Raw genomic sequence first — 16103 nt, forward strand, 5'->3', positions numbered from 1 at the left:
CCAGTGCTGACCTCTTTGTAAATCCAGGTCAGTTCTTGCACAGTGGGAACTTCAACTTCAAGAATGCCACGCTGAATAATGGAGACACTTGTTTTAAAAACAGCTTTGAAAGTGTCTGCTGCTATTTGACTTGTTTTTGAAGTGAACTTTTATTTCCCTGTGGCAGGCTGAAGACCAAGCTTTGCTGTCAGACGGACAGGAGCAGGTAGATCAGCGCCAGTGGACACAGCAACACCTAGAGGCAGCTGACATCTGTGGGACCCCATCTCTAGCCCTTACACCACCGCAGGAGGATCAGGAAGTGGATGGGCTGGATGTCAATGTCAGAGGGCCAGGTCAGTACACTGTGTCTGAGGTAAACTGTAGCACTACATACAACTCCTAACATTAGAACAATTGCACCTAAAACAGTGAGAACTTGTTGTCCTCATGCAGGGTAAAGATGCAGAACATGCGGAAACACCAGCAAAATTACACAATGTTTGACCAAGAGCTCAGGCAAGAGAGAGAGACCTACCATGCAGTCTAGAAAAAAGACTCTGGAGAGACAGACTCGTGGTCTGCACTGCTTGGAGTATAGCGTGAAATACAGGAAGGGAATTCACAGTATCAGAAAATGGTAGGACAACAAACAATAAATACAGACAGTCTAGGAAGTCCGTTAAGGCAATAAAACTCCCAGAGGTGGTGGTCAGGGTACCATCACAGCAGAGATGATGGATGAATTGCTGTACTGGAAATAACCAAGAGCAGTGGCACTAGAACCGTTTTAATGGTGGGGGTGCTGAAAGCCAACCCCCTTCCCCTGTCCTCACCCCCCCTAGCTGGGGCCGGGAGCAGTGCTGTCTCTCCAGGAGTGGAGAACCTGGACAAGGGGTACAGCTGGGGGCAGGCACAGGGCCAGTAGCAAAGCCCCAGGCACGAGGCCCACAGCTGGAACCTGCATGTGGGGCCAGTAGCAGAGCCCCAGCCGTGGAGCCAGCAGCCGGGACCCCAGGAGCAGAGCCCTGGGAATGGGGAGCCAGGTGCACAGAGCCAGGGAGCCGGGCCAGCACCCCAAGAGCAGAGTCCTAGGAGTGGGGCCTCAGGCACAGGCCCAGCAGCTGGGAAGCGGGGCTAGCAGTCAGGACCCAAGCCTCGGGCTGGGGAGTGGAGGCTTGGGTGGGTGGCCACTGGCCCTACGTAACACCTGGGGGTGCTGCAGCAAGCCCCCCGCTCCCCCCTAGTTCCTGCGCCTATTCCCAAGAGCTCATCTCATCTGGTAGCGGTGTTACTGCACTGATCTGTGCCAGCAGTTGCAGAGAGGCAATTGAGCAGGGTTATACTCACAGGAGCGTGTAGTCTGCATAGAAGTGGCGGGGGCGAGGGAGGATTTCCTTCTGACGTTAGCGAATGAGTTTATACCATTAATCTGCAAGAAGATGTCTACTTAACAAGCAGCCTTGGTCAGCTGTGTGTATATGACATTCTGCTGTCTCCTAGGGACAGAGGAATAATATTACAGCAGATACTATAGTGGTCTTATGTTCTCTGATACGTCCTCACCTTGAGTACCAAGATCAGTTTTGGTCACCATAACTCAGGCCTTGTGACTTTCATCTTTTCTGTTACTGGCAGTCTCCTAACTAGAGCAGCAAGCGATCACCTAAGTTTAGGAAGAAACTTTCCCCTTATGCTCTAGTATTTCCTAGTTGACTAGATGCATTGAGAGTGTTCTGCTGGCCTTTGAAGTGGTTAGTTGAAGCTCTCTCGTCAGCTTGCATGACCCCGCGTGATCTGTTCTACGCAGAAGTGATTCCTGGGAGCAAGAGAATTGGCTGTGACTTTTATCCTGGCTAGTACAGCAGTAAAGATCATTTTCATTCGTATACTGTAATATCTGGGGCATGTTCTGGAACGTTCTTACTCTGGGCCTGGTCCAGTTCTCATCCAAATGTGTGGGAGTCTTTCCATCAATTTTAATAATTATTGGATCCCCCTTCTTTTATTGCTGTTGTAACATCATCAGATTCGCTTTCTGACCCCTGTGATAGCTACTAAGTGGGAAACAGTTATGAGCAGGAAAGTTTTCTTGGTGAGTATGGGGCCTAAACAATCAGCTTCTGCAGGCTCTAAGCTTTCATTTGAACTAAGTTCCTAGCCCTATGGTTGAGAAGAAAGCCTTCCAAATGTGAACAGTGTAACACAGTGTGAACAGGTAAAATGGAGCTGCATGCACTGACATGGAAGGAAGGGATTGTCACTGCCCCAGGACAAGTCCACAAAGGGAGAGGATATATGGCACTGGGAACAGGCACAATCTGCTTTTCTTTGCTGTTATGCAGGTGTTACCATTCAAACTTCTCTTCTGTTGCAGATGGGTGTACCCCACTCATGTTGGCATCTCTCCGTGTCAGCAGCTCCGAGATTAGCGACGAAGATGAAGAAATGGAAGATTCTTCAGCAAATATAATAACAGACTTAATTTATCAAGGTGCAAACCTGCAGGCCCAAACGGACCGTACTGGGGAGATGGCACTGCACTTAGCAGCCCGCTATTCAAGAGCAGATGCGGCAAAACGCTTACTAGATGCTGGTGCTGATGCTAATGCACGAGACAACATGGGCCGGTCTCCCCTTCATGCAGCTGTGGCAGCTGATGCACAGGGTGTCTTCCAGGTAAACCATTTAGGGAATCCCTTTTAGGACACTGGCTGAGATAGTGGTGTTAGGCAACGGCAATGCGTAGCATCATCTGCCTGCCCACCTAGAAGGATGTATCTGGGGATGTACTGTGTCCTTGGCTATCCTGCTGTCAGATTGTGAGCAATGCATTGGCCCAAGGGTAAGAGGATGAAGGTTCTTTGTAGACCTACTTTCTTCCGATATCAGTAACTCAAAGGATCTCTCTCTCTCTCTCTCTCTCTCTCTCTCTCTATTGCTATTCAGTTTTCACTTGCTTTTTTGTTAATATCTTGTATATTCTGAGTCCTCGAATTTCAACCCTGATATTGCTACATGAATACAAAATTTCTCTGAAGTTTCTTGTTAATTCTCAGTCTTGTTTCTTAATGGAATTGAAAAATCACTCTTCCCCTGTGCTTCAGATCCTGATCCGTAACAGAGTGACGGACCTGGATGTGCGAATGAATGATGGCACAACCCCACTAATTCTGGCTGCCCGACTGGCTGTGGAAGGAATGGTGGCCGAGCTGATCAACTGCCAGGCTGATGTCAATGCTGTGGATGATCATGGTATTGTGGGGATTGGGGGCTGAGGGCTTCTGTGTTCAGCTCCATTTCTCAGGGTGTAGAATGGGAATGAGGAGCTAAAACCTGCACTGTAGCATGAGCTATTAATAACACTGAAGCTAGCAGAATAAACAGGGTAGAGGGTATCCTATACGAGTGGGTTCTGTGGTGATTAAGTGTAGCACACTGCAGAATGACTGATCATCATAGGGTGGGTTCTTTGGAGATGCCTGAAATGTATGGAGGAGAGTTGGGGGGACGCAGTGGTGAGGGTTGTGCTGAGACTTTCTCCAGCATGTCACAAGCGTACAGAACATGAGACTCCTGAAGAGGCTGTCCCATTGCATGTAGTGAGATGGAGTCTTGTGGGAGGTTGGACTGAGACTTTCTGCAACGTGCCTTGCAGTTCTGGGTGTCATGGAGGGAGCCTGCCAGGACTTTCTGCAGCTTTGTGGGGACAGATGGGTGTATCACAGGTGATCATACCAAGATGTAGCTCATGATGGAGGCTGCAGGGTTGACTACTGTACTGGAAAGAGTTGTAGGTTGCCAGGCTCGGCAGTTCCCTGGGGATGCTGTATTATACCTCTCCCACTTTGCTCGTTCATTTGTTGTTGAAGAGACTGAATTTCCCCACAGGTAAATCTGCCCTTCACTGGGCTGCTGCTGTTAACAATGTGGAGGCAACATTAGTGCTGCTGAAAAACGGAGCCAACAGAGACATGCAGGACAACAAGGTACAGTTTGTGTATGCTCAATAGGGCTGTTCCTTCACACATGGCCTGCACTGCTGGCTACTCAGCCCCGTCTCTCTCCCACTAGCTCCATGCTTTGCAGTTGGCCGTTAACTGTTGGAAATGATCTAGGCCAAGATTTTTCAAAACTAGGTGCTTGAAGCGAGGCTTCTAAATCTACGTTAGGGAATTAAGTGACTAACTCTTCAGAGGTGTCAGGTACCCAAGCAGCTACTACTGACCTAAAGTCCTACCTTCTCACTCCCTCTTAGCCATGGCTCAGATTGGTTCACAGGGTGCAACCTAGGTCTCCCCACATTCCAGTCAAGTGTCCAACTACAGGCCGTTTCTTTTCAGCTGGAGGCTCAGTTCTTTTCCCATACAAGCCTTTGCTGATTGTATTCTGTTGGTTCCCTTCCACTCCCCCCATTCCAACATAGGGAGTTATTTTCCTGGAGTTCACCTGAGCCGTCCTTTCTAAAGCCGTATTGGCTAGTTCTTCTTCGAGTGATTGCTCACATCCATTCCAGTTAGGTGTGCGCGCCGCGCGTGCACGTTCGTCGGAAACTTTTTTACCCTAGCAACTCCAGTGGGCCGGCAGGTCGCCCCCTAGAGTGGCGCCGCCATGGCGCTCTATATATACCCCTGCCGGCCCGCCCGCTCCTCAGTTCCTTCTTACCGCCGTGTCGGTCGTTGGAACTGTGGAGCGCGGCATAGCTGTCCTCCACGTCCCTAGCTCTCCTAGTTATCTATCGTTTATCTTCGTTCATCTCTAGTTCCATTATAGTTGTTAATTAGTTTGTTAAGTAGATAGTTTAGTTAAATAGTTGTTAAGTAGTTCTTCGCCGGGGGCTTAGCCCTTCCCGGCACCCGGCGTCAGGCTCATGCCTGTTTCGCCGGGCTTCAAGCAGTGTGCGGCCTGCAAGAAGCCCATGCCTACCAGCGATCCCCACGAAGCGTGCCTGAAGTGCCTCGGGGAATCGCACAGATCCGACAAGTGCCACATCTGTAAGGCTTTTAAGCCGAGGACAAAGAAGGAGAGGGATCAGAGGCTCCGAACTCTCCTAATGGAGGCGGCACTTGACCCGTCGGCTTCGCAGGCCGTGGTATCGGCACCGGCACCGGATCGCTCCGGCACCGAGAAGACTCCTCGGCACCGACCCTCTCCGGCACTGGAGTCAGAGCCAAGGCCGTCGAAGTCTGATACTCCGGCCAGGCAGACCCGGCTTGAGCGCCCGGCCTCGACATCGGGCCGCGGCGCCGCCGGCACCGTCAGCACCGTTGACTCGGGCCCGGCGGTGTCCGTTGAGTCCGGTGCCGCCGAGCTCCCCCATGAGATCTGGGGTTGAGATAGTGGTCCCATCCACACCGGAGACCTTCGCCTCAGCTCGGGACCTTATTGCCCTGACTGAGCCCACTCGGCTGCCACCCCCGGTACCTCCGGTGCGGGTCGTGTCCAGAGGCAAGCCCATGATGTCGGCGCCGCCCAGAGACAGTCGTTCGCCATCCAGGTCCCGACGTCTTGGGCGCTCCAGATCCCGACGCCGCTCGCAGTCCCGGCACCGCTCCCCTCAGCGGTACCGGTCGCACTCGCGGCAACGGTCGGCACCGAGGCGGTCGCGGTCAGGCTCCAGTCGGCGACACCGGCACCGCGACTCCAGGAGCAGGTCCCGACGCTACTCGCCGCACCGGTCGACCTCCCGGCACCGAGCTGGTGGCAGGTCCCGGTCTCGGTCGACCTCCCGGCGCCGAGCTGGTGGTAGGTCCCGGTCGACCTCCCGGCACCGAGCTGGTGGCAGGTCCCGGCACCGAAGCGGCGCCCCTGGTACCGATCAGGATCCCGGCACCGTGACAGATCCCTGTCCGATCCCGGTCCCGGCACCGATATGACTTCCCGGCACCAGTCCCCGGCACCGAGACGATCCTCCGTGCCGGCCCGCGCAGACCCTTACCATCCGGGGTCGGCCCCACCATGGCCCTCGAGACAGCCGTCCGTATCCTCCCAGACGGACAGCGGGTATGTGCTGGGCACCGACCGGCAGGCGGCGCTGTTCGGTGATCCGCCGCTGCAAGACCAAGGCCCACAACAGTGGGGATTCTGGACACCCTGGGCATACCATCAGGCCCAGGGCCCCCAGCAGCTCCCTGCTAGACCGGCGACTGCGGAGCGTAGGGCCCCTGAAGCCTCCTTGTCTCGCCCCCCTCCCTCCCCGGAAGGGGAGGAAGGGTCCAAACAGCAGGACTCCGCTGCGGCTCCGGAGGCAGAGGCGAGGGCTGAGGAAGACCCTCAGTTAGACACTCTCGTGCCTGGGGTCTCATCATCCTCCTCCCCGGATGAGGCGGTGGCGGGTACCTCCTCTAACAGTCCCCCCCCCGCTGGATCTCAGGGCGCACCAAGACCTCCTCAGGCGATTGGCTCAAAATCTGAGTCTGCAGGCAGAGGAGGTCTCGGAGATAGAGGATCCAATTGTCACCATCCTCTCTTCTGATGCTCCCACCAGGGTCGCCCTGCCCTTCATACGGACCATCCAGGCCAACGCCAATACTATCTGGCAGTCCCCGGCCTCCATCCCTCCGACAGCGAAAGGAGTCGAGAGAAAGTACATGGCCCCTTCTAGGGGATACGAATATCTACATGTTCACCCGACTCCCGGTTCACTGGTGGTGCAATCGGTGAACGATAGGGAGCGTCACGGCCAGGGGGCTCCAGCCCCCAAATCCAGAGAAGCCAGGCGGATGGACCTCCTTGGCCGTAAGGTGTATTCGGCTGGGGCGCTGCAGCTCAGGGTCTCTAACCAGCAGGCCCTGCTGAGCAGATACGCCTTTAACTCCTGGGTGGCAGTGGACAAATTTAAGGAGCTGCTGCCACAGGATGCTCGCCAAGAGTTTACGGCCATCTTGGACGAAGGCAAGAAGGTCGCACGCACGGCCTTACAAGCCTCCTTGGACGCTGCGGACTCGGCTGCCCGTACCCTCGCGTCAGGAGTTACGATGCGTCGCATCTCCTGGCTGCAGGTTTCCGGCCTTCCGCTGGAGCTCCAGCACACTATACAGGACCTTCCTTTCGAAGGCCAGGGCCTGTTTTCTGATAAGACAGACCCCAGACTCAAGAGTCTAAAAGACAACCGGGTCATTATGCGGTCCCTCGGGATGCACACCCCCGTGACGCAGCGTAGACCCTTTAGGTCGCAACAACAGCAACAACGTAGGCCGTTTTCCCAGTTCCGCCAGCGGCAGGACCTTTACAGGCGCCGCGGCAGGAACGGCAGGCGCAGGCAGTCTGGGAGCCAAGGGGGGCAGAACCAAGGCTCCTCAAAACCCCCGCCTGGTCCTAAGCCTTCATTTTGAAGGTGCGCCCGAGGGCGCGGTAACAGTTTCCCCTATGGATCCTTTCCCCCCATTTTCCAACCGCCTTTCGTTTTTCCTCCCGGCGTGGTCCCAAATAACATCGGACCGCTGGGTCTTAAGCATGGTGCAGACGGGATACCTCCTGCAGTTTGTTTCATTTCCTCCTTCCCGCCCTCCTTCCTCGTCCCTCTTCAGGGACCCCTCTCACGAGCAATTCCTTCGGCAGGAGGTGCAGACGCTCCTCAGCAAAGGAGCTATAGAGGCGGTTCCGGAAAACGAGAAAGGCAAGGGGTTTTATTCCCGCTACTTTCTGATCCCCAAGGCCAAGGGGGGCCTCAGGCCTATCCTCGACCTGCGAGAACTCAACAAATACCTCGTGAAGTTGAAGTTCCGCATGGTATCCCTGGGGACCATTATTCCATCCCTGGATCCGGGAGACTGGTACGCGCCCTCGACATGCAGGACGCGTATTTCCACATTGCCATTTGCCGCACCACAGACGCTTCTCCGCTTCGTTGTGGGGGCTCTTCATTATCAATTTGCAGTCCTCCCATTCGGCCTGTCCACGGCCCCGAGGGTGTTTACAAAATGCATGGCAGTTGTCGTGGCGCATCTTCGGCGCAACCGTGTCCACGTGTTCCCTTATCTGGACGACTGGTTGATTCGGGGCACGTCGGAACAGCAGGTCAACAGCCATGTCCGCATGATCACCGCCATGTTTGCAAGTCTGGGCCTCTTGATAAACACAGACAAGTCCACTCTGAGGCCCACGCAGAAGGTGGAATTTATCGGGGCCGTCCTGGATGCCACTGTGGGCAGGGCCTCGCTGCCTCTGCAACGGTTCCAGACCATGGCGGCGATCGTTCAACGTTTGCGGTCAGCCCCATTGACGTCAGTGAGGACATGTCTAACCCTGTTAGGCCACATGGCGGCGTGCACTTTTGTGACCGACTACGCTCGGCTCCACATGAGGCCTCTCCAGCTGTGGCTTATCAGTCATTACAGGCCGGCAAGGCAACCTTTAGACATGTTAGTCACAATCCCCCAGAAGTCTTAGATTCTCTCGGCTGGTGGTTAGACCAGTCCGTATTATGTGCGGGTCTTCCCTTTCACCCCTCTCAGCCCTCGGTATCCCTGACAATGGATGCCTCAGATCTAGGCTGGGGGGCCCACCTAGGGACCCTGCGGACACAGGGCCTGTGGTCCCAGGAGGAGGTGGGGCTCCACATCAACATGCGGGAGTTGAGAGCGGTCCGCCTTGCTTGTCAAGCGTTTTGTCATCAGCTTCAGGGTCGTTGTGTCGCCGTGTTCACGGACAACACGACGACCATGTACTATATCAACAAGCAGGGAGGCACCAGGTCCTCCTCCCTATGCCACGAGGCGATACGACTCTGGGACTTTTGCGTAGCCCACTCCATTCACCTCAGGGCTTCCTTCCTCCCTGGAGTACGGAACACTCTGGCAGATCGATTGAGCAGATCCTTCCTGTCACACGAGTGGTCCCTTTGCCCGGACGTCGCTCTCTCCATTTTCCGGAGGTGGGGTTATCCCCGGGTGGACCTCTTCGCGTCCAAGGGGAACAGGAAGTGCCAAGCGTTCTGCTCCTTTCAGGGCAGGGAGCCGGGGTCGATAGCGGATGCCTTCCTCATCCAGTGGTCAACCCACCTGTACTATGCATTTCCCCCGTTCCCTCTGGTCCACAAGGTCCTCCTGAAGGTGCGCAGGGACAGGGCTCTCGTGATCATGGTGGCCCCGGCATGGCCCAGGCAGCACTGGTACACCATGCTGCTGGACTTGGCCATAGCCGACCCAGTTCTCCTGCCCCTTCATCCGGACTTGATTACCCAGGACCACGGGACCCTCTGTCACCCAGACCTGCAGTCGCTGCACCTAGCGGCGTGGCTCCTGCGTGGCTGACTGGTTCCGAGCTGCGCTGCTCCACGCCTGTGAGAGAGGTGCTCTTGAGCAGCAGGAAACCGTCCACAAGAGCCACATATTCGGCGAAATGGAAGCGCTTCTCCTGTTGGTGCGTAGAGAGAAATCTCCGCCCTATGGAAGTTTCGGTAACCGAAATCTTAGACTACGTTTGGTCCCTCAAAGGGCAAGGTCTGGCCTTATCGTCGTTGCGAGTCCACCTAGCAGCTATCTCCACCTTTCACCCGGGTGCGGACGGTCGCTCCGTTTTTTCTCACCCGACGGTGTCGAGATTCCTTAAAGGGCTGGAACGTTTATTCCCTAACGTCCGTCCCCCTGCTCCAACCTGGGATCTTAACCTGGTGTTGTCCCGGCTCATGGGGCCCCCCTTTGAGCCGTTAGCTACTTGCTCCCTGCTCTACCTCTCTTGGAAAACTGCCTTTCTAGTGGCTATCACCTCAGCTAGACGGGTGTCGGAGCTCCGAGCTCTTGTGGTAGACCCCCCATATACGGTCTTCCACAAGGACAAGGTGCAGCTGAGACCACACCCTGCTTTTCTGCCCAAGGTGGTCTCAGCCTTCCACGTCAACCAAGAGTTTTTCCTTCCGGTTTTTTTTCCCAAAACCTCACTCCTCAGGCAGGGAGCAGCAGCTCCACTCGCTGGATGTCCGTAGGGCTCTCGCGTTCTGCATAGAGAGGACTAAGCCCTTCCGAAAATCCCCCCAGCTTTTCGTGGCGGTAGCAGATCGTATGAAAGGGCTTCCTATCTCCTCCCAGAGGGTATCCTCTTGGGTTTACGTCCTGTATCAGGACCTGTTATGACTTGGCCCATGTCCCTACGGGCCGTGTGACTGCGCATTCTACCAGGGCGCAGGCGTCGTCGCTAGCTTTCCTCGCCCGTGTGCCCATCCAGGAAATCTGTCGGGCAGCGACCTGGTCATCGGTCCACACCTTTGCTTCCCACTACGCCCTGGTCCAGCAGTCGAGAGAGGATGCGGCCTTCGGAACTGCAGTGCTCCGTGCCGCGACTTCTCACTCCGACCCCACCGCCTAGGTATGGCTTGGGAGTCACCTAACTGGAATGGATGTGAGCAATCACTCGAAGAAGAAAAGACGGTTACTCACCTTTGTAACTGTTGTTCTTCGAGATGTGTTGCTCACATCCATTCCACACCCTCCCTCCTTCCCCACTGTCGGAGTAGCCGGCAAGAAGGAACTGAGGAGCGGGCGGGCCGGCAGGGGTATATATAGAGCGCCATGGCGGCGCCACTCTAGGGGGCGACCTGCCGGCCCACTGGAGTTGCTAGGGTAAAAAAGTTTCCGACGAACGTGCACGCGCAGCGCGCACACCTAACTGGAATGGATGTGAGCAACACATCTCGAAGAACAACAGTTACAAAGGTGAGTAACCGTCTTTTTCTTTCCCTTGGATTCGCTCTCAGTGGAATTGTAGTGAATTTTGTGTGTGGCGTATTCCAGCTCTGTTCCACACTCACAGATTGCAGTTCCTCCTATTGCCCCTTGCTCAGTCAACATTGTTTCCCCTAGATCCACAGTAACCACAAAACTGTTGAGATGTCTCCTCTTTGTGCTTTCAGGAGGAGACACCGCTGTTCCTGGCAGCACGGGAAGGGAGTTTTGAAGCAGCTAAAATCCTGTTGGACCATTTTGCCAATCGAGACATCACAGACCACATGGATCGCCTCCCCCGAGATGTGGCACAGGACCGAATGCACCATGACATCGTGCACCTTCTGAATGAGTACAACCTGACCCATAGCCCTCCTGGACACCCTGGCACCATGCTAAGCTCAGCCCTCTCACCAGTGATCTGTGGCCCAAATAGGTCCTTCCTCAATTTGAAACATGCTTCCTTAAGCAAGAAGCCACGAAAACCAAGTGCCAAGGGCCTGGTGCCCACAAATCTCTCCAAGGATGCAAAGAGGAAGGGTAAGAAATCTGTGAGTGAAAGCAAGGGACAGTTTTCTGAGAGCTCAGTGACCCTCTCACCAGTTGATTCCCTGGAATCCCCACATGCTTTTGTATCTGAACCAATATCATCTCCAGTGATGCCTTCACCAGGGGTTTTACCTTCGTCCCCACACACACAGCACACTGCTGCATCAGTACAGGCTGCACACACCATGTCCTTCTCCAACCTCCATGAGCTGCAGCCCCTGGGATGTGGATCCAGCACTGTGCTCCCTTCTGTCAGCCAGCTGCTTTCACAGCACAGAATCACCCCTCCAAACTGTGGGCTCGATCGGCTCAGGCCAGTTAACATTTCTGCTGAATGGATGAGTCGTATGGAAATGAATGAATCCCAGTATAATGAGATGTTTGGCATGGTCCCCCAGGTAGTGCATTCTCACCCCAGCATGCCTCAGCAGAGTGGCATGATTCAAACCGATGTGAAGCATGGCGGAGTCTCCAGAGTGTCACTGCCACCTATTATGACTTTCCAGCTGGTTCCCAAAGGTGGCATAAACCAGCAGGCAATGCCTCAGCAGGCACAGGCAAACTGTGCTCAGAATATAGCTGGTCCTCTTAGTTCCATGTACCAGGTACCAGATCTAGCTCAGTTGCCAAGTGCCTCCTTTCCCATGGCAGTGATCCCTCAGCAGGATGGACAAGTAGCTCAGACAAACCTCCCAGCCTATCACCAGTTTCAGAGCTCAGTGGGAAAGTACCCCACTCCGCCATCTCAGCACAGCTACTCCTCCTCTGCCACGGAGAGGACTCCCAGCCATACCAGGCACTTGCCAGGGGAGCACCCATATCTGACGCCATCGCCTGAGTCACCTGATCAATGGTCAAGCTCGTCCCCACACTCTGCCTCAGATTGGTCTGATGTGGCCACCAGCCCCAGCCTCGGCAGCAACCAGCGAGGGCCTGCAGCACATATGTCAGAGCAGCAGCGGAGCAACATGCAGGTTTATGCCTAAAAGGTTCCAATGGCTGGTGAAGCTGAGCTGGCAGCAGTTCTCATGACAGTCACCCAGGATGGAAATGAAGAACCATTTTAGTGTTCAAAAGTCTGAATGCACCCACCCACCATCCGCTGTGATTGCTGTAGGTTTTACGCTTCCCGAATCAGAGAAGCTGGGGATGGGGAAGACCTGTTGGGCCACTTGTAATCAGTTCCCCAGGGACTAGTGCATACTACTCTCTATATGAGATTCTCTAGACTTTGTCCAGTCTGCTTTTAAACTTATTCTGCCACTTTCTTTGAGAGACTCTTGCTCGGCTTAATGCTTCTTCTGGTTAGAGCTTTCTCATATTCAGCCTCAAATAACAGTAATTTTACCCTCTTGCTCTTCCAATACTCTGTTACCATTCCAAATTCCTCCCTTTTCCCCACAGTTACTGGTCCTGCCTGTGATCTGAGCTATCACCCCCCCATGGCTCTCTTAGACCAATGTCCTGAACTCCCTCTGCCCGTTAACCAAAACGCTCCCATAGACATGAGGACAACTGTCTAGAGCCACCTCCCCCGCACTGCCTAGCTCTTCCCTAATGCAGTGCCCAGGCTCTCCTGAACCCTCACCTACCTGAGTGCGTGTACAGTGTTGGCTCTTCCAGCTGCCAGCCCCCGAATTATCCTCAGACAAGTCTACAGGGCACTCTCCTCCTCACAATACCTGGTCAGACGTCTACCTCACCACCTACCCCCCAAACTCCTGTCTTCCACAGACAGGTCACACCCCTCCTTCACACTACTCTGCAGTGAATGCCAGGGCTCAGGGCCGGCCCACCAAGGCACCTTGTCTCAAAGAGGAGACTGCCTGGAAAAGAAGCAGTAGTTTAGGAAACCCCTCAGGTTAAGCATAAGGAAGTTTCCTGATCTCACACCACAAATTCCTGATCCGATTACACAGTACCACAGCTAAGAGTCAAATGTGTTTGACTCTGTTGCTCTCAAGTCCTGCAGGTTGGGTGTTGGGTCTCTCTGTGCTGTATCATGATGTGGCTAGGTTCTAATCATGTATATGCAGCACTTTTGTCCTTTTGTACCATTCACCCATGTTTAATGTGACCCTCAATCCTGGGGATAGGGCATAATTGCCCCTTTTATGCCCTTTGGAAGTGATCGGAACAGCCTAATACAGTGCTGTCCACTAGAAGGCAAGAATGCTAGAGTCTTCTTCCTAGCCTTTAGTTAGTTGCCCCTCATCTAAAATTGGAAGTTGGTTAAGTTGGAGACCAAATAGTTCAGAAACCATCATCTGAAACATCTGAGCAGATGGATTAATTGATTCTGCTCTATGCTTCAGCACATACCACAACTGCACACTTGTGATGCTGTTCCCTGTATGATCCCACAAGACAAGTAGGAATTATACTGCAGCTTCCTCTAAATTTTTAGTGGGTTTACAGAACCCAGCTTTCGTTGAGCCTTAACTGGACAATAGAGCTGCTTCTCCTCTTGTCCAGATCTCTGCACTGCCCTGTGAGAATGCTTCCCTGAAGGGCTCTGGACAAGTCAAGGATAGAAGTGTAAATTCCTAGAAGTTGCATTAATTCTACCTCTTCAGGCGATCCCTGCAAATTAACATTCCAAGGAAATTTTTGAGCACCATTTTGCTGCCAACAAAAGACAGGGAGTCTGCTCATCTCTGAGCAGCAGTTACTGCGCATTGTACCAGGTCCAGTGTTTCGAGTGATACTTTTATCCTAGTAAAGTTAGGAGCACAATGCATTTTCTTTTGATTTTTGACTCAAAGGTACATGAAGGCAGGGCCTTGCCAGGAATCATTCCATGGGCCACCTTTCTGGGCTGAAGTTGTTGATTGTTTTGTTTAATGCTTTCTGACGCACACAGCCTCTCTTCCCTGCCCACACTGAGGTGTGTACTGTGAAAGAGATACAGCTCAGCCTTTTGGGGGCTTGGGACTGAAGTAATCAAGGATTGCTTAAATACATGCCAAAGAAACCAAGGGCTTTCGCTTTTTAGCCCTAAATAACCCAAGTGCCTTTTATCTTTGGCAGCCATTGCAAGGCAGGTATGTTCTTTGCATCTGGTGTGTTTGAACAATGTCCCTTTCTGCCTCTTTTATACTTCTGGTAAAGCTGAGATCTCCTTAAGGTGGTATTTTATCTCGTAAGCAGTAACCATTCACACAGCAGCATTTTCCTACAGTAATAACAGGAAAATATGTGCTTATTTTTACATTTTTAAAAAAAGTCTATTATGAAAATAATTGCTACAAAATGTATAAGCATTTTTTATCCCCAAAATAAAGAGTATACGTCCAGTGTCTACACACCGGTGTTTTCACTTGTTGCCATGGCTGCGAGCTGCCACTCTGCCTGAACTTATACATGGTCTCACTTGGCCAATTCTGCATGGTGTCCCCTGCATCTCCATCTCGGGCTAGGGCAGAGAGAGCCCACACATTATTCAGTATTCACCCCTCCCCTGATGAAACCCTTATCCCCTCCTAAGGGGGAGGAAATCTCCAAGGTTCCAGTCAGACTTATCCCAGACCGGTGTTAGAAAGGGCACCACCACCACTGCACAACAGGCCCTGGGGCCAGTACCTAAACCCCACAGATCCCCAGCCAGGGGTTGGCAGGAAACTAGGCCCATCCATTCCTAACCACCCTGGTGTCAGCTGCACTCGGGATCCCCCTTAAAAAAGGGCTTCTGTCTTGGATGGGGTGTCCCGTGACGCTTCTCAGGGGCATCCAGGGTTGTGAGGCACCTCACCACCACCTGCCCTTGGCATGAGGACATCCTGTCTGTGCCTACTGTGAATCAGCTCCCTGAGAAAGCCAGCCTCTGGAAGCACAAGCACTGCCTGCCAGGCCTCTGCAGGCCTTGCTCTCTGTACAGGTTAGCAATAGGTACACGCCATCCCCAAGCATCCCTTGCAGTGCCCAGCCCCTGACTCACTGAACACTGAGCTCTGATTCTCTCCTCCCAAAGGAACAGCACACACCAGCTTACTCAGGATCCCCACTCTGCCCCCCCCCCCCGTGAAAACAAGAATCTTATCATCAATGGAGAGCCAAGTGATAGTGAGTAAGAATATTGGAAACAAATGGTTACATATAAAACAAGATTATTATATGCTTTCTAGAGCCTGAACTTAACTCTCAAGACATTCCTGTCTCCGGCAGGATCGTTTACCCCAACTCCTTTTCCCAGCATTTTCAACCAGGATGGCCAAGATCTCCCTTTCATAAGATTAAGCTCACTGACAGCCTGTCTTTGCAGGGAGAAGGATGCCAAGGTGTGTCTTGATACACCCAGATATACCAGACTTTTGAGCTTCACCTGAAAAAGGGTACCGCCTCTCCATTGTTTACCTCTTCCTGCCAGCTCTTCATTAGCATATAACTCAGTATGCTAATAGACTTCTTGTAAGACACAATAGAGCACAGGTAAGTGTCTCCCATCTCCTCTCTGGAGAAGTTTGTCACTGGGCACGCTACCTTTGAGTGACCTGCTTTTAATTACAAGGCCTCGAGACCATAGCTTTCAGTGTATATCCATAACTCCCATTTTTCCAGGCATACATCTCGCAATGATTACGATGATCAGTGTGACACAGACTTTCATTAGACACATTACATGGTATTCTTTTGAGGGACCCAGAGGTTCTATGTACCCCATGCCCTCTACCAATTGGCATCCAAAGGTCCTTGGGTCACACCTTCCCATGTTGTAATACCTTTCACCCAGGGAGCTGTGATAGTGTTGTTTGCATTACTATAGTGCGTAGGAGCCCTAGTCACAGACCAGGAGCCCTTTGTGCTAGGTGCTGTACAGACACAGATGAAAAAGACTGTGGGGATGGTGAGGAGATTATGTGCATCCACCAGCCAGCCCAGTTTGATCTTCACGAGGGAAAATGTAATGTAGAAGGG

The 16103-nt window shown here is 53.1% G+C and overlaps 1 protein-coding gene across 1 annotated transcript in view; it reads left to right on the forward strand.

Annotated features, from left to right (window-relative positions):
* The window catches only part of NOTCH2 (notch receptor 2), a 134576-nt gene extending 120084 nt beyond the window's left edge, over window positions 1-14492 (forward strand). Inside the window, 5 exon segments of the mRNA XM_030571978.1 lie at window positions 167-335; window positions 2357-2658; window positions 3087-3234; window positions 3871-3968; window positions 10829-14492. Coding sequence (XP_030427838.1) covers window positions 167-335; window positions 2357-2658; window positions 3087-3234; window positions 3871-3968; window positions 10829-12175 — 2064 coding nt within the window. The 3' untranslated portion in view covers window positions 12176-14492.
* The last annotated feature ends 1611 nt before the right edge of the window (window positions 14493-16103 follow it).

Source organism: Gopherus evgoodei, chromosome 8 (assembly GCF_007399415.2).
Source record: "Gopherus evgoodei ecotype Sinaloan lineage chromosome 8, rGopEvg1_v1.p, whole genome shotgun sequence".
Lineage (NCBI taxonomy): Eukaryota > Metazoa > Chordata > Testudines > Testudinidae > Gopherus > Gopherus evgoodei.